At 39.2% G+C, this 18958-nt stretch overlaps 1 protein-coding gene across 3 annotated transcripts in view; it reads left to right on the top strand.

The window, feature by feature from the left end:
- The window catches only part of LOC136882025 (oxysterol-binding protein-related protein 2), a 495565-nt gene extending 476939 nt beyond the window's left edge, over positions 1-18626 (top strand). For all 3 annotated transcript variants that reach the window (XM_068229471.1, XM_067154531.2, XM_067154530.2), the window contains 4 exons: positions 1172-1312; positions 6185-6267; positions 14377-14511; positions 18490-18626. In XM_068229471.1, the coding sequence (XP_068085572.1) occupies positions 1172-1312; positions 6185-6267; positions 14377-14511; positions 18490-18592 (462 nt within the window). In that variant the 3' untranslated portion in view covers positions 18593-18626. The remainder of the gene's footprint in view (positions 1-1171; positions 1313-6184; positions 6268-14376; positions 14512-18489) is intronic.
- The last annotated feature ends 332 nt before the right edge of the window (positions 18627-18958 follow it).

The raw sequence follows: 18958 nt of genomic DNA, 5'->3' as shown, positions 1-18958 counted from the left end.
AAGCTCACTCGCATCTGGAAGAACACCTCCATCATGAAAACAAAACGTGAGCAAATTTAACATAATTATAACATACTTGCATAGAAATTCATAGATAACTTAAATATTTTTACTACTACTACGTGAATAATCTTCTCCACCCATGTTCTATGTTTCTCTTCTATTTTGCTTTCTATGATCAGTTGTAACAAACTGTATTTGGTCATTTCAGAAGATGTGAGCAAAAAATAGGCTGCCTTCTTCCATTTTAGGATTTCACACGATTTCTCAGCACGATGGAATACCTCCACATTGGTGATGTGGTCTGTCCATGGAATGATCTTGAACATTACACAATACATTCACCCTTTGAAGGCCTGATTTTGATTCACTAATAAAGCCTCTAATCCATCCATCGGCACCATAGGCAGAAGCGGTAACACAACAGTTCACGGTACACTAGCGAGTTTTGAACCAGAGGTCACAATTGCATGCAAGATGTTTTAATTTTGGAAACGTACTTCTTGCAATGAGGAATTCTGGAACAGATAATGGAGGTTTAGTTTAGAGAATGGTTGCCCAGTTCTACTTCCTCTTAAATTAATAATCACCACCACCAGTTAAGGGTTTACTTTGAGGAAAAGAGGGCAAGAGGGAGACCCAAAGAAAGATGGATGGACTCGATCAAGACAGCGTAAGGAGTGTGTGGAATGGAACAAAATTGCAAATGGAGAATGGTGAATGGAGAGGGAAAGGTGGAGAAATACCATGGATTCCTTCTGGAGCAAGATTAGGGGATGATGATGATGATGATGATGATGATGATGATGATGATGATCATGATCATGATGACATTGACTTCTTCCATTGCTGATTATTCTGGTTTTGATTTCTATGTCTTTAGGGGCTGATGACCTAGATGTTAGGCCCCTTTAAACAACAAGCATCATCATAATCATCACATCTATGTCTGGATCCCATCATGTATAAGCCAGGAACCTAGGTGCTTGAAATATGATGCCCGATGATTTGATGCAAGCTTAACATTTATTTACTACACCATTACATAGAAATTTGTACAAATCTATAAAGATATTTGTGTCTTTTTTTGAAGAATTTGTAAGGAAAGGCTCTATGACTGTGAATCATTAGTCCCATTGTTGCAAGTTTTAAAGATGTTTTTCTATTTCAGGGAAACAGTGTGGATGAAGGCTGCCCTGTGCCCGAGCCAACAGATGGAGAGATCCCCAAATGTGACTCCACTTATTCGATAGATATTCCCAACTCGGCCACTCTATGGGAAGCTGATCCCCGGCCTGAGAACAGTGCTGATGTGAGTTGCTCCCATCGATGTGACAGACTTTATCACTTTTGAAGTATTTAAGTCCTTTAGGCTTTTTCTTTTCTTTCCTATTTTCAAATTACCAGTGTTTTGCTCCATTGTGGCAGCAGGTTCTTTGGTTAGATTGCCACACTGGTGGCCAGTACGGCAGGGAGGTACTGGTCTCCCTTAGTCTTCGCATTGTCCTACAAAGGAGGCTTGACAGAGTGTGTCAACGGTGCCCATTGCTGAACTGGGGCAGAATACTGCTAATCTCACAATTATTGAATTCTTAAATGTTGGAATTGATGAAATTAAATTATAGTTCCTTTCTGGGAATAATTTTTGATATTGTTTTTTGCTCAGTTCAAGATATTTATTTGCAAAGTAAAAGGTCCATCTGTCCATTAACACCTTGTTTGTTTTTAAGAAATACAATTTATTATTCCTGAAAATTCTGTAAGGGAAAGGATCAGTAGTATTTTAAAAACCATGTTAATTGGATACAGTGTAAAAAATTGTTTTTGTTTGAGTCAACAGTCCATAGACTGGTTTGATGCAGCTTCCATGCCTCTTTATCCTGTGCTAATCTTTAAATTGCTGTGTTACTACTACATCCTACATCTGCTCTAATCTGCTTGTTATATTCATACATTGGTCTACCCTTACTGTTCTTACCACCTACACTTCCCTCAATAACTAATTGAAGTCCTGGGTGTCTTAAGATGTATCCTATAATTCTGTCTCTTCCTCTCATCAAATTTAACCAGATCGATCTCCTTTCACCAATTTGATTCAGTATCTCTTCAGATTAGACTTGCAGACAAGCCCCTGGAAGTAGTGGAAACGTTTAAATACCTGGGGAGTGAATTAATGGAGAATGCTTGACTGGATGCTGAGATTAGTAAAAGGATTCAAGCTGGAAGTTGTTTCTATCATAGTGTAAGAAACATGTTATGGGACAAAGATGTGCCAACGGAAGCAAAGGATACTATGTACAAGATGTATTACGTACCCATAACTACTTATGGGGCAGAAACTTGGACAATGACAAAGAAGGATGAGAGTCGAATACAGGCAGCCGAAATAAAGTTCTTGAGGAGTGTGATACAGAAGAGTAGAAGAGACAAAATAAGGAATGAGAAAATCCGGGAAGAAATTGGAGTGGAAAAAATGAACGATAGAATAGAGAAGAGCCGACTAAGATGGTTTGGGCACATAAAGCGAATGAGCGACAAAAGAATGCCAAAAAAGGTGATGGAAATCCAAATCCAAGGAAGGAGAGGCCGTGGACGACCACGATTGAGATGGATGGATACCATCCAACGCAGCATTATAGAAAGAAACCTGGACTGGGACACAGTGTTGGAGGAGGAGTGGTGGAAAGACCGAAGAAAGTGGAGAGGAACCATATTTGCCCCTACCCGGCTACAGCTGGATAGAGGGAAATGATGATGATGATCTCTTCATTCGTGATTTGACCCACCCATCTTACCTTCAGCATTCTTCTGAAACACCACATTTCAAAAGCTTCTATTCTCTTTCTTTCTGAGCCAGTTATTATCCTTGTTTCACTTCCATACAATGCCACACTCCAGAGAAAGTCTTCAGAAACATCTTTTCTAATTCCTATATCAATGTTCGAAGTGAGCAAATTTCTTAAGAAAGGCCTTCTTTGCTTGTGCTAGTCTGCATTTTATGTCCTCCTTACTTTTGCCATCGTTAGTTATTTTACTACCCAAGTAACAATATCCATCTACTTCCTTTAAAACTTCATTTCCTAATCTAATATTTCCTGGATCACCTGACTTCGTTCGACTTAAAAGTTGTACAAAGACCCTTTTTATGTACTAATAATAATAATAATAATAATAATAATAATAATAATAATAATAATAATAATCCTATGGCCTCAGCTACCGTGTGCAGACATTTCGATTTGACGCCATCTGGCTGTCTGCTCGTCAATTTCGACGTTCCATTTTACTCTTGGTCAGAGTAAACCGGATCTCTCTTGGGCGTATATGGCTGAGATTTAATTAATTTTGTCGGGTAAATACCAAATGTTTCACCAGAGATCTTTTACATGCTGACATCGTACGACATGGAGTGTTGAATGGACTTTTTTCCGCCCTTCAAAAATCCGACTACCTCTGCCGGGTTTGAACCCGCTATCTTGGGATCCAGAGGCCGACGCTCTACCACGGATCCACAGAGGCAGCTTTTTTATGTACTGTATGTGTGTGAAGAGCCTCATTATTATGACATTTATATATCCTTCCTCCTCACAGATTCTCTCTAGGTAGTGTATCAGATGTAATTAAGCTTTATATATTGAATATTAATGTATAGTATGTGGAATGGGGAATAGGACGGCTGAGGTCTGTATTGTAAGAAACGATATGATTGTGAGTAACACTTGGTTCAAAAAAAGGGATTCTCGCAAGATATAGCCAGGATGATAAAATATGGAACTGTGATTGATCACGTAGTCTAAGACAAAAAAGTTTGAAAGGGTTGTCAAAGCAATCCCTATCTTCAAAAGATAAACCAAACCAAAACCCATGGTGCAATGGCCCCAAAGGGCCATGGCCTACCAAGCCAAAGGCCTGCAGATTGAAGTGTCGTGTGGTCAGCAAGACTTATCTTCTCGGCTGTTATTCTTGGTTTCCTACACCGGGGTTCCATCTCGCCATTGGATAGCTCCTAAATTGTAATGACCGTAGGCTGAGTGGGCCTCAAACCAGCCCTCAGATTCAGGTAAATATCCCTGACCTTGCTGGGAATCAAACCTGGGGCCTCCAGATAAGAGGCAGGCATGCTACCCATACACTGCAGGGCTGGCATCTTCAAAAGACAAGGAGAGAGAAAATAAGGATGATCTACTAATATAGCTGCCTCTGTGGATCAGCGGTAGAGTGTCGGCCTCCGGATCCCAAGATAGCGGGTTCAAACCCGGCAGAGGTAGCCGGATTTTTGAAGGGCGGAAAAAAGTCCATTCGACACTCCATGTCGTACGATGTCGGCATGTAAAAGATCTCTGGTGACACATTTGGTGTTTGCCCGACAAAATTCATTAAATCTCAGCCATAGACGCCCAAGAGAGTTTCGGTTTACTCGGTCTGCCATCTAGTGGGGGCCTAGAGTAAAACGGAACGTCGAAATTGACGAGCAGACAGCCAGATGGCGTCAAATTGAAATGTCTGCACACGGTAGCTGAGGCCATACGATTATTATTATTATTATTATTATTATTATTATTATTATTATTATTATTATTATTATTATTATTATTATTATCTACTAATATGGGGAAATGGTGAGAGCGAAGTGCAGGAACAGCTCAATGTATGGGAGGAAGTTTTTTTTTTTTTTTTTCTAGGGGCTTTACGTCGCACCGACACAGATAGGACTTATGGTGACGATGGGATAGGAAAGGCCTAGGAGTTGGAAGGAAGCGGCCGTGGCCTTAAGTAAGGTACAGCCCCAGCATTTGCCCGGTGTGAAAATGGGAAACCACGGAAAACCATTTTCAGGGCTGCCGATAGTGGGATTCGAACCTACTATCTCCCAGATGCAAGCTCACAGCCGCGCGCCTCTACGCGCACGGCCAACTCGCCCGGTGGAGGAAGTTGTCATCTTATGGAATGAAGTTCTCAGCACAAAAGAGTGAAGTGCTGGTAACGACATGAAACAAGAACCAAGCTCATAATGGCGTGACATTAAGGGGGTTGCAGTTGAAAAGAGCTGAAAGCTTCAAATAACTGGGAAGTGTAATTGAAGAAAATGGAGGAAACAGGATGTAAATCAGTGAAAGAGGAAGGTGTGCAAATGGATTCTTTAAGAGTGTGGGAGGATTGATACGGAACGGGGATGTGCCACAGAGGTGTAAAGCAATTATCTACAAGACTTATTTTGTGCAAATTTTGATGTATGGATCAGAAACATGGTGGAGAGGGATAAAGGTAGAATACAAGCAGTAGAAAGAAAGTTTCAAAGGTGTCGTAGGTTTAACAAGAATGGACAAAGTAAGAAATGAGAGAGTTTGGGAAATGGTAAATGAGGTACCCTTACAGGAAAAGATAGAAAAATCAAGGCTGCAGTGGTATTGACATGTTAAGAAAATGGGAGAAGAGAGGCTACCAAGAAAGATGTTAGAAATGGAGTTGAGGGAAGGAGACCTAGAAGAAGACCAAAGGACAGATGGCTGAAAGGTGTAAAGAAGAGCATCGAGGCAAGAGGAGGGAAGTGCTGGATGGAGAGAAAACGGTGAAGAGGCTTATGTTACAAGCAGATCCAGCCTGTGATTGGAAACTGCTCCAGATGATGATGATGATGATGATGATGATGATGATGATGATGATGATGATGATGATGCATATCCAGCAACAACTTGGATTGAACATACGAAAAGGATGGCTCCAAATAGGACTCCAAGAACGTATTATGAAAGTATTCTTGTTGATAAGAGGCCCTGATATAGGCGTCATTATCTTTTACCCCTTGTATTTATTTCTTTATCTTCTGTTTCTTTCCTTTTCCTGTTTTTATCTGGCTTTCTTCTTAGCGTATACTTCCTGTTTTAAGAATGAAGATCTGTCAAATGGTCCCTCAACGAGTGTTGATTCCTGCCCTCCTGATGAAACTGGAGAGCTAAAACAAGCTTGCTGGGTCTGAGAAGAGATGGATGATGAGGAGAGAGCCTGTCTATTTGGAGATGCCAATGTGTGAAGACATAGAAATTGTCCTTATCCTTTTGTAATTCCATGTTTGTCTTCTCTGTGTTCATCCTATTGTGTGTTCCTTTATTGTTCCTTTCTTTATATGGCTAAAATTGTTTTCATTGCAACTCATTCCTCATTTGTTCCATTGTTTCTGTTTCAGTATTATCAGTTCACTCTCTTTGCGATGTCTCTTAACGAGATGGAAGAAGGGATGCGGGAAAAGCTATGCCCAACGGATTGCAGGTAATTCAAGAGTCCAACATAGTTGTAGTGTGTGAAATATTTTCTCTTCTCTAGAGACTAGATTCTGTTCTAGAGGATGATGCACACAGAGGTTCTCCATTGCCTAGTACTGCACATTCATGTAGTCAGAAACATAAAAACTATGCCTAGTCATTCATGAACAGATCTCCACTGTTGCTGATCAGAAACCAGAAGCGGTAATCTAAATGCTTGCGATTGTTAACCTTCCGCAATTGTTGCACAGCCACCATACAATATGGCTTAAAAGATAAGCTCTTTAACCCTAGAACACTAACCCTATTTCGCCACACATTATTACTAACCCTTCGTAAATTTGACTACTACAATTTATAATTGTTATAGTTTCTACGTAACAGCTTATATTTGGCAAGATTTTGGTTATTTAGAGTTCCTATAGTGTTGTAAACTTAACATGAATAAAAATACATAGATATTAAATAATTTTATGTGATTATTTTTTAAATGTAGTAGAAAACTTGACAGGGGCTGCCTAATTAAAAATAGGAGAGGATTTCCACCAATCAATACTTATTTATTGTATATATTAAACTACAGGACCGGTTTCGACCTGATATTCAAGGTCATCTTCAGCTGAACCATATATACATATTAATATAATGAAGCTTTGATTAAGATTGTGGTGTTGAAGGAATGCCATATGATGATGTACATTTAGTTACATACAAATGGGGCACGTCTTAGCGTGAGCTGGCGTATATGTCATTCTGTGTAATATTGCAACTGTATGTCTAAAATGTTGAAGGCCTTAAAACTAGTGTATAAAACACGTCTTTTCCTAAACTAACTTATATATATGTACAAGATAAAAACAATACATAAAAACACTTCATGTACATGAACATTCGTTCTTGCTTGGTGGTCAATACATCGACTAACTTCCGTATTTAAGTCTTATTCACAGTTGTACACTTCAGCTGCTATTCTTAGAGTTAGTAAAATTGTGTGGATAAAAGTTTTGTCTTCCTGTGCGTATGTGAGATAAAACGCTTTCAATTTAAAAAGGGTGCCAAATGTATGGATGAAATTCAAGTAAAATAATGTAAAGTAATGTACATTACAAGCTCGCATGTCAAACACAACTCAGCTACACCAACAACAATTAACATAGCATCATTGCACAGCTACAAATGGGAAAGGAGCCACTACTTTGAAACCAATGTCACCCAAATTTACGGACGCCAATAAGAAAACATGAATTGGTTCTTATAAAAGGGCAACACACACAGCAGAGCTGAACATATTTTACTTGAATTTCATCCATACATTTGGCACCCTTTTTAAATTGAAAGCGTTTTATCTCACATACGCACAGGAAGACAAAACTTTTATCCACACAATTTTACAAACTCTAAGAATAGCAGCTGAAGTGTACAACTGTGAATAAGACTTAAATACGGAAGTTAGTCGATGTATTGACCACCAACCAAGAACGAATGTTCATGTACATGAAGTGTTTTTATGTATTGTTTTTATCTTGTACATATATATAAGTTAGTTTAGGAAAAGACGTGTTTTATACACTAGTTTTAAGGCCTTCAACATTTTAGACATACAGTTGCAATATTGCACAGAATGACATATACGCCAGCTCACGCTAAGACGTGCCCCATTTGTATGTAACTAAATGTACATCATCATCATATGGCATTCCTTCAACACCACAATCTTAATCAAAGCTTCATTATATTAATATGTGTATATGGTTCAGCTGAAGATGACCTTGAATATCAGGTCGAAACCGGTCCTGTAGTTTAATATATACAATAAATAAGTATTGATTGGTGGAAATCCTCTCCTATTTTTAATTGTGCAATTGTCAATACGGAAATGAAGATTATAGATTACGATATCGTAGGGGCTGCCTAGCCGAGGCGGTAAAGGCGTGCTCGGTACGCCTGGAAGGATGTGGGTTCGAATCCCTGTCAAGAAGTCGCAAAATTTAAGAAACGAGATTTCCACTTCCGGAGGTGCATATGGCCCTGAGGTTCACTCAGCCTACACCAAAAATGAGTACCAGGTTAATTCCTGGGGGCAAAGGCAGCCGGGCATAGAGCTAACCACTCTACCCCATCACGTGCCGAGGTTAACAATGGTGGAAGCCTTTACCTTCCACTCCTCCAAGGGCCTTCATGGCCTGTACTGAGGTGACTTTGCTTCGCTTTGCTTTGCTAGAAAACTTGACACACAAAATATTAAATGAACACATTTTATAGGAAATGTATTTTATAACACAACATATTTAAATACTCTCTTAAAATTATGAATGTGGGTTATTTACATCGCAAAGAAACCAAAACTACCAAGAAAATACATAAAATACTTATAAATGTAAATTTTAAAAAAATTTAAAAAAAGGCATGAAGACACATTATACTTATAAGTTCACACCGTTCGTCAATATGATGACACCCGTCCAATTATTACAAAATTGAGCAAAGATATCAACAGTCGCACATGCCACAGTCAATAACTGCTCGAAAAAATCAACTACACAAAATTCCGGCAGGCACGCATGCGCAGAAGGTAATAAACTATACCGTTCTGCTACCTATCGTCGTAAAATTTACGAAAGGTTAGTGTTCTAGGGTTAATATGTGCTAGCAAGTCTTCCTACTTAAATGTGCCTATTATGGCAATTTACCTGTTGACTTCTGTATATATTGAATAATTCTATGGTGAATGTTCTCAATAACTTCTGGTGTGGGAACTGAAGGAGCTCGTTTCTCGGCATTTTGCGCAGAAACTGTAACTTGCCACTTACCAAAGCCTGTATAGCTCTCTTTGCCAGTTGTCCACTATCCAGAAACTTGTCTCTGATAATCTTGCGGATTATCTAAACTCTTTTTGAGAACTGTCAAACATTTTCTTATGAAATTACATGTTATTTTCTAAACATTTGTAACACCTACACATTCACAGATATCTCAGTCAGAAAAATTTCAGACGTAGCATAAACAATGAGCATATAGGAGAAAATAGTTCATGGCCATACCTTACCTGTAAGGTTGAGCAAAAATTATTGAAAAATTTAAAAATATAACTTTTTTCTTTCAGAATTGTCATTTTAGATTAAATAATACATAAGCCTGTCAAACTTTGTGTCAGATATGTAATTCCATTCTAAAGACAATATAATTGTTCACGTTTCTACACGATCTGACACCTTTCCGTGCACTAGTTACAGATTTGTCGAAAAAAATAAAATGGAAAATAATTATCATAATGTGGTTAAAAACTGAGGTTATTTCAGCCATCATGCAGTAGAATCAAACAAAAATCATACATTATTAACATTTCATTTACACAGTTGTTATCACTCTAATATCCCATCATTTAGCTGAAATGTTGATGCAGCCATAATGCGAAAATATTATTTATTTTAAACAGAATATGAAAGGAGGAAGAGGACTTCTGTTAGAAAGTATAATCTCTCTGGAGACTCTCTGGCTTGCGTTAGAAAGACCCAGGACTTTCCACAGAAACGAAGTCTCCATCAGGCGATACCCTGTTTCATAGTCTTAGAATACATTCATGTGTGCCATTTGCTTCGTAACTGGTGTTACAAGTAATGAAATTCATTTTCAGATTCTGTATTGACTATAATGATCAAAAGAAGTACCTATATGTCCACCTATTCAATACTTTTGATAATTATTAAATAATCTCTGTAGATTATTTCACATGGATATTGGTACATGTTTCAGCTCTTTTGAGCTATCATCAGCCACTAAATCTTCATGGTTGACTAAGATATAATATGGGAATGAAGAATTCATAAATAACCTATGTTGTTCATGTTAAAAATATTTTGTTCTTCAGAATTAACATCGTAAACAATTAAAATGAATGATTAGACACTGAACACATTTAAAAGGAATGTTGTACAAATTGATGTTCCCATACAAATTACTATTAATACAGTGGAACCTTGATTCTCCGTTTTTGGAGGGACCACGGGAAAAAACGTACAACACAGGAAAACAGAAAATCTGGGAACGAATGAACCATCAACAATTTGGCTAATCATCACAAAAATGAAATATGTATACTTATAATCTTACAAACACCCCTAAACCAAAACAAACTACAGCCCCAATGGGCCTTCCGCCTACCAAGTGACTGCTGCAAGGTCCGAAGGCCTGCAGATTACGAGGTGATGCATGGTTAGTGTGACGAATACTCTCGGCCATTATTCCTGACTCTCTAGACCGGGGTCGCCATTTCACCATCTCACCATTAAATAGCTCCTCAATTAAAGGTAATCATATAATGAGTGACCCTGGAACAGCCCTCATATCCAGGTAAAAAGGCCTGACCTACCCGGGAATCGAACCCAGGCCCTCTGGGTGAGAGGCAGGCAAGATAGACCGCGGGGCCAGCGTCAAACATTAATTACCGGTACGCGACGTAAAAATCTTGAAACTTTACATTCAGTTTTATCGGGAAAACTTTGTAAGTTTCCTCTAAAAGCTTACTTTAGTTCAGCAACTTTGATCAGCCAAACTCTTCGAAAAATTTAATACCCGTAACGTCAAGCCATACAACAATCAACCACAAGTAGCTTTTAATTCTCTAATCTAATAAAATAAAGCACATTAGATTCAAAAGCGCCCAACATGATGGTGAAATCCCTTTTTTTTAATTTTCCATTGTAATTTGGTCACCAGTATACTGTTCGTACTGTTGTCAGTTTATGGAAATCTTGTACCACGTAAATTAGGCCTACATCGATTTTTAAAGGTTATGTTGAACTCGAGAATATGGTTTCGAACGTAAGTATCGATCCTCAAGTTCTCGAATGTATTATACAGTATTGAATTCTGCTCGTCACTAATCACAATCAAATTGGAAAGAGAAAAAATATCATTAACACTTCCGAAATTACGGTTATTAGTGACCTAGACTCGGCTGGAAAGCGCGCTCCCTGTACAAGTCAGTACGACTGCGAAATGATACTTAGTTTTTAAATGTAATGTGCGCAAAAAAAAAAAAAAAAAAAGACTGCAGTTTTTATAACATTTTAATACAAAAGTGAAACTCCCAGTCTTATATTAGGACCAAAACAGTAATAGGCAATCCCAAAAACCTCCCATGACGTTATGTACAGGATGTAAGGTGCAACATCTGTTCTGGTCTCGATAACATTAAAATACTAAATTAGTATGGCTTGTTGCCATTTCTTGATGAATGCAGTATTTTTGTATCTGTCTCTTGGCACAGGCCAGAGCAAAATGTAGCTTCCACCGAAGTCCCGGTCTCGTCCATGGCTGTGACAATATGGAAGCTGCTGGGGGTATGGGTGGTGCTGAGTAAGGAAATTTGGAGCACAACTAGTGTGGGTGTTATGAAAGGTGTTGCTCATAGGATCAGTCGTGCTGCAGTAGTACATTCTGCTCCAGTGAGGAAAGCAATGGCAAACTACCTCACTCCCCATCTTGCCTAGTACACCTCATTTGGGCTCTGCCATTGGTTTTTGCGGTTTCGCTATAACTGCATAGCCTTTGGTGGTGCTATTTGAGGATCCAACCAGCCTCTGGGCTGATGACCTGACAGACACTAAATTTGTGTTACTTTAGAAGAAGGAGCAGTTTCAATTCCTGCCTGAGGGAAGTGTCGAAAACCTGTTCGGCGATACACTCGAAAATGTTTTTAAAAATAAACATGTAGGTACCGGTAACCCTGGACATAATGCAGATATTTTGCATGTAGATGCTTTGCAAGTACGAACATTTGACGAAACTCATTCGGTCTTCAAGTAGAGCTGCTGAAATGCGCTCTGTCTCCTTCCAATTGTTGTGGACACACTCTGTTTTATGATTTCCAAGGATTCTCTAAACAATACCACCCGAATACGATGCTACTATGGTCCCGTATGAAAGTTCACCACCGAGCGCTTTTCCAGTATGGTACAGTACTTCCTCAAATTACTGCAATGAAGGGCCGTTAACACCAAGATCCATAAGTATGCCATAGCCGTCCTTTCGTGGGATACAGTTTTTGATCGAGACTGAAATTTCTGGACAGTTGATCCGGGAAATAGTTTCTTTGGGATTTTTACAACGTGATTTAATTAGGATGGTCGCGGGACCACATAATTTGAACGAATAATATGGGAAAATGTAGTTTCCAGGAACGTATAATCAAGGTTCTGCTGTATTTAAATTGTTTTCACAGCCTGCAATTGTAAACATGGTAATAAGATTTTGGGCTTTTGCCTTGGTGATAAAACATGGTGAAATTCTTTACGTTTAGCAAAATCTCTTCTGTTCACGAGGAAGACTTAATCTCATCTGTTCATGAAGACTTCTTAAGAACTGAAGAGTGTTACCAAAATTAATGATCTTTTTATTTTCAGTAACCAAATTGGTTTATTTGTCAATGAACACGTGTCAAAAAGGCACTAAAAATTTAGGCTTGCTGAAAAGAAATTGCAGGAGTTTCAAATCCATTGTCTCATCGAAAATTCTGTCCGTCTCCATGGCTAAATGGTTAGCGTGCTGGCCTTTGGTGACAGAGGCCCCGGGTTCGATTCCCGGCAGGGTCGGGAATTTTAACCATAATTGGTTAATTTCACTGGCACTGGGGCTGGGTGTATGTGTCGTCTTCATCATCTTATGGATGTCTCGTGGACAAAGTGTTCCTGGTCTCCTGTTCTGCATATTTGGCAACCAGAAGCTTTATTTATCTGTCAGTCACTTCTTATGTAAAATTTTGTCTTCATGTTCTCTTCATCCACATGTTTTTGTAAATATGTATATTGCATTATTATTATTATTATTATTATTATTATTATTATTATTATTATTATTATTATTACATAGGTCGAATCATAAGTCATGGCAACTATTTTTTTTCCTCACGAACAGGAGACAACATGGAAAATCCAAGATATGCATTTGAAAACGTCCAGTACATACTTGCGTATGATGTCACTAGATGGTGTATGTAAAAAAAACTGTGGGTTTAGGCATGCCCCCAAGTTCACTGTGTGAGCGAGAGTGTCACAAAATGGAAGTCCACAAGCAGGAGCAATGTTCGTATCTTAAAATAGCAGTTCTCCATGGGAGAAATGCACGCCAATGCCATGCAGAGCTGCGGGAAGAATTAGGTGTGCATGCCATGCCCTGTAGAACAGTGGCCCAATAAGGTTGTGGTAATCCTGGCATACAATGTTCAAGGTGTTCTTGTGTGTCATCCAGTGCGTGAGGGGCACACCGTCAATGTAGTTCATTACCATTCCTTCTTGTTGTACCAATTGCGCCGTGCACTGCGAACCAAACTTCCAGATCTTTTGGACAACGCCATAATCCTACACGATAACGCGACAGCTCACACAGCAGCCATTGTTCAACCTCGCTTACAATGGTGGGGATGGGAGGTTCTTCCACACCCGCCTTATTCGCCTGATCTGAGCCCATGTGACTATGATCTAATCCCCAAAGTCAAGAAGCCATTACGTGGACAATGGTTTGCTAACAAAGAGGACATCATAACAGCATCTAGGAGAGAGGTGTCACACGTTAGCGATACACATGCGACAAATGGTATTCAGCGCCTGTCCCACCACTGGCAATGCACAGTGGAAACCTTGGGTGATTATTTCAAAGGTCTGTAACCAGTGATGACCTGTCCTTTGTACGTAGTCTTGTATATTTGCTGTCTATTACATAATAAAACAATGTTTATCAATGGCCTGTGTCCTGTCACTTTCCTACGAGAATCTCCTGAAGTCAGAATTTGTCTTCAGGCACTATGCATAAGTACATGCCCTATATTTCCACATGCATATCTTAGATTTTCCGTGTTGTCTCCTGTTTGCGAGGAAAAAAAAATAGTTGCTATGGCTTACAACTCGACCCTCGTATTATTATTATTATTATTATTATTATTATTATTATTATTATTATTATTATTATTAATAATAATAATTGAAGTATTGACTCTGTTGATGATAAATCAAATCACGAGCTGGGTGCAAATTTAATTTCAAATAAACATGTACCAGTATTGTACTTTTTGAAGGGATTAGTGATTTTGTTTTGCATTATATCTGTCACCCACCTGAAGGTTGCGTCCAGATATCCGCAAGCTGGAAGAAGGGGACATAGATGGCGCTGCAGCTGAGAAGACTCGACTGGAGGAGAAACAGCGTGATGCTCGTAAAGCTCGCAAGGGCAAGAAGGGAATGGACTGGGCTCCAAGGTAAGACAATTTCCAATACCTTGGGCTTTATCCGTATTGCTGGGCAGAGTAGCTCAGACGTTAGTGCTAGCTTTCTGAGCTCAAATTGCAAGGTTAAGTTGTGGCATTTTGCAAGTAATGGCCCAGGTATGAAGTCTTTCTCCTTTTGACTGTAAGGGTTCTCAATCTCTGTTTAGACTTCTTCATTAGTTAATGTTGTTATTCACAGTATTTTAAGTGTCCTTTGGTAAATCCTTGCCGGCCCTGTGGTGTAGGAGTGGCGTGCCTACCTCTCACCCGGAGGCCCCCGGTTCAATTCCTGGCCAGGTAAGGGATATTTACATAGACCTGAGGGCTGGTTCGAGGTCCACTCAGCCTACGTGATTAGAATTGAGGAGCTATCTGACCGTGAGATAGCAGCCCCGGTCTGGAAAGTCAAGAATATGCAGTCACTTAAGTGCGGCCAGTATCCGGTAATCGGGACATAGTGGGTTCGAGCCCCACTGTCAGCAGCCCTGAAGATGATTTTCCATGGTTTCCCATTTTCACACCAGGCAAATGCCGGGGCTGTACCTTAATTAAGGCCACGGCCGCTTCCTTCCAATTCCTAGGCCTTTCCTATCCCATCGTCGCCGTAAGACATATCTGTGTCGGTACGACGTAAAGCAAATAGCAAAAAAATAAAATAAAAATAAAAAATAAAATAAAATAAAATAAAAAATTGACAGCCGCGAGGATTAGTCGCGCTGACCACAGAACACCTCGTGATCTGCAGGCCTTTGGGCTGAGCAGCAGTCGCTTGGTAGGCCAAGGCCCTTCAAGGGCTGTAGTGCCATGGGGTTTGGTTTGGTTTTTTGGTAAATCGTTACTTCATCTTCTTCATTCTACCATTTTTAGTATCCATCCCTTAACACCATACAGAAGTATAGACTAAATGTGATGTTTCACAAACCTAACCATAATATATTATTTCTACAGTATAGATCCCTTTTGCAGCTCTCACGACCAACCAGTCTTAACAAATGAGGTTTCAAATGAAAGAATTTATCAGGGCAGTGACGAATTGCACTTTCACTTTTTACATTTTGAAAATTTAAAAAGAAAGCATCTTGTTTTCGGTACGTTAGCTTCAACTTTACTGCAGGAAATACGTGGTTGTGCAGGTGTTACTTTCTCTGCGCTATCTACTGCTTCCCATGGAAGTATTTGCCTGAATATTTCGTAATTATATTCATTATTAAGTTAGGCTTAAATACCTTTCAAAAATTCAGGGTTTTCTTAAACTTCAGGCCATTGATATGTTTGGGTAAATACAATAACTTGTTTATTCAGTTTAGATTTTCGAGTACAGTGATTGCAAACCAGCAAGCATTGATATCTAAGGTTCTTTCCAATACAGTCCCTGTACCAGTACATGGCCACTTTGCTCATGGATACACGAAAAATCCTTCCCAACACAGTCAAAATTGTGTTCCTGTATTCGTCCGTTTACTGCAGTCAGGTTTTCCAACTAATTCTTTGCATCGAACCCGAGCGGTCGGAAGTAGTCAACGGTCAAAAGCATGTACTGATCCATACATTTCTATGACATGCACAGAAATGCTCAATCATTGCCTCCTGATGTATGTTTCTTTCTTTCTTTCTTTCTTTCTTTCTTTCTTCCTCGCAATACCATGCCAGTTCATAACGAGAATCCATCCCAACACAATCTAACTGTGTATCAATCCCGTAACCAATACGAAGTCAGCTGTTCTGTAAGGAACAGAAACCCCAAGCTCAGAAATCTGTCTACGCAGCAGGTATTAATGGCAATTAATATGTCACTGCTGCACATCAGGCAACAGGTAGCTGACCTGAGTTTCCTTCATGGGATCTTAAATGGGCAATACCGCTCGGAACATCTTGTCTCACTCTTTTCTCTCCGTGTTCCTTCCCGTTCCACCAGAACCAAAGACCTTCTGCACATTCCCCACACTCAGCACTCAATACTTCAACGATCTTTCCTAATCCGCCTCCCAACACTCTTTAACAATATTAATAGGAGACAAGAGCTTGATATAGCATCAAATAAAAGTGTATTCGAGAGGTGTGTAAATAGTATCTTAAAGATAAGTTGATGTGAAGGGATTATACCACCATCTTGACCCACGACTACTTGGCTATGACGATGGACATTCTCATGGTTTTCGATTCGGACAGTTATCTGTAGGCTGTGTACCTGATCTTGTTATATTTTGTTATGTTTGTTATATTTTATTATGAAAGTTTACATTTGTTAAATAGTCTGTTGACAGTGCAAGTGAAATTCGCTCAGTGTAGCTGTATCTTGTGCTTCGTGAATGAATAAATAAATAAATAAATAAATAAATAAATAGAGCGATACGTGAATGCATCCATATACTGGTAACGAACTGTGTGTTGGAAAGAATGCAATGAAATGTCAGTCATCATAGTCATAATCAGCAGCAGCCACTATCAGTCTGCTACTGGATGAAAGCCTCTTCCAACCTCTTCCATGGTTCAGGATTTTTGGCCAGCTGAAACCAAATAATTCCCGCAAATGATCCGATGTTGCTGGCACATCTCGTGCAACGTCTGCATCTGGGTCATTTATGATCCATCATCATATGACCCATTAACATTTGATGCTTTCACGGCCCACACTTGTAGACATGATATGGGCGTTTGCTCTTATGCCGCGTCAAGAAAACCAGGTGAAACTCTTTACATTTAGCAGAGAACTTAGCTCAGCGTCTTAAGAAGAAAATCTGGAGTGCAGTAATGAGCATTTGAATTTAAGAATGCATTATTGTTGGTACGCTCATTCGTCACCAGGTGGCTCACTGTATGCTGGCACAGCGCTCAAAGCGGGAGCTGACGACAACATTAAGCTCCAATTTAAGGTGCGTCCACACCAAGATGTTTTCGTTAACTTTGTTAATGAACATTGTTAATGAACATTTCTGTCTGTTAATAAACAAAATAGCGTGTTCATTAACTTTTCGAGCGTGTTGATAAACAAAATTTCTTTAACTTTTGTGAATGAAACTTTTCATTAACATTTTGTGTTTTCGTTAACATTTCGGTTCGCACATGCGCAAAGACGCAATTAGAACACGCAAATTCGTAGCGCGGAATACAATACTTTTATTTATTTTTCGAAATCGACTGTCGAATCGCAAGCAACTCGTATACACCATACAAATACATAAGTGAAGTGTAGGAGTATTTCTCTTACACTCTTACATGATCCTTGGTAGGAGTCACCAGTCGCTAGGAATCTTCAAGTTATACTTAGTCTAACATTAATGCAGGTGACATTCCGATAAATTTGTATCATTTCTTGCAATTTCAGACTCAACTACTGTCAATAAGAACTGAAAGTCTTGTGGGGACATTCTCAGAAAGTTTTGAAAGCCTGCTGCATCATGAATTGAAAGTTCTGACATAGGCCTAAGTGTCCTCTCCAAACTTAATTCTAAACGCTTTTCCAATATTTTTCTTTGCCACACTTTGCGTCTGCGTTTTTCTCTAATTGCACTCATTAAAATAATGAAAGCTGCAGCTGTATTTTCTTCTTCCTGACCCTATCCATTGTAACCTCACAAACAGATATTTTGGTGTGGACACAATGTTAAAGAGGTTTGTTAACAAAAGTTTATTAACATATTGAGAAATGTTTTCGTTAACATTGTTTATTAACTTTGTTTCGTTAACATTGTGTATTAACTTTGGTGTGGACTAACCATAAGATGTGCATCAGACTGTGTGCGCGTGAGAAGTAACAAGACAAGACAAATCAGGGACGAATGTGGGAGAAGAAATAAATAGAAACTAAGCCCAAAAGCCCATATCATGTCTATCATATAACCTGTTTCCCTTCTCTATGTATGAGGAACATATTCCTGAAATTTTCCTCTATATTTTTGTAACATTCTGTGTTTCTGCCATCTCCTCTTTGTTGGGTAACATGCAGTTACATTCCTCTTTTTGTTCCAGATGGTTTACTCAAGGAACCAACCCCTACACGAAGCAAGAGGACTGGCTGTACAGTGGTGGTTACTGGGATCGTAACTATACTCACATTCCAGACATCTTCTAGAGTTGGGAGTAAATGGTGCACCTGAAGTTGTACCATGAGTTGTACCATGTGCGATGGATCATATGGGAAGCGCATGCACCATGGAAGATAAAGCAGCTGAATGTTGTTGTGGGACACAGAATACATTCCAAATTTCATATCTTTCAAGGCATTTTTTTTTTCCTTCTTCCAAGGGTTGAACGATGCGACTTCGTCAACTCGATTTAAGAGGAGTATTATTTGATGAAAGATATGGCACGTCCCTTCATGCCTAGTCACATTCCTTACAAGAGATGAGGAAAGTGTGCAGTGTATTGCTGTATTGAGGTTTCCTTGAGGCACTGAGATGTGTTGTGCTTGTGTTCAAGAAGTGTTCTTCATCAGTGA

The sequence above is a fragment of the Anabrus simplex genome, chromosome 10 (genome assembly GCF_040414725.1).
Source record: "Anabrus simplex isolate iqAnaSimp1 chromosome 10, ASM4041472v1, whole genome shotgun sequence".
Classification (NCBI taxonomy): Eukaryota; Metazoa; Arthropoda; class Insecta; order Orthoptera; family Tettigoniidae; genus Anabrus; species Anabrus simplex.
This window is presented reverse-complemented; position numbering and strand designations above follow the sequence as displayed.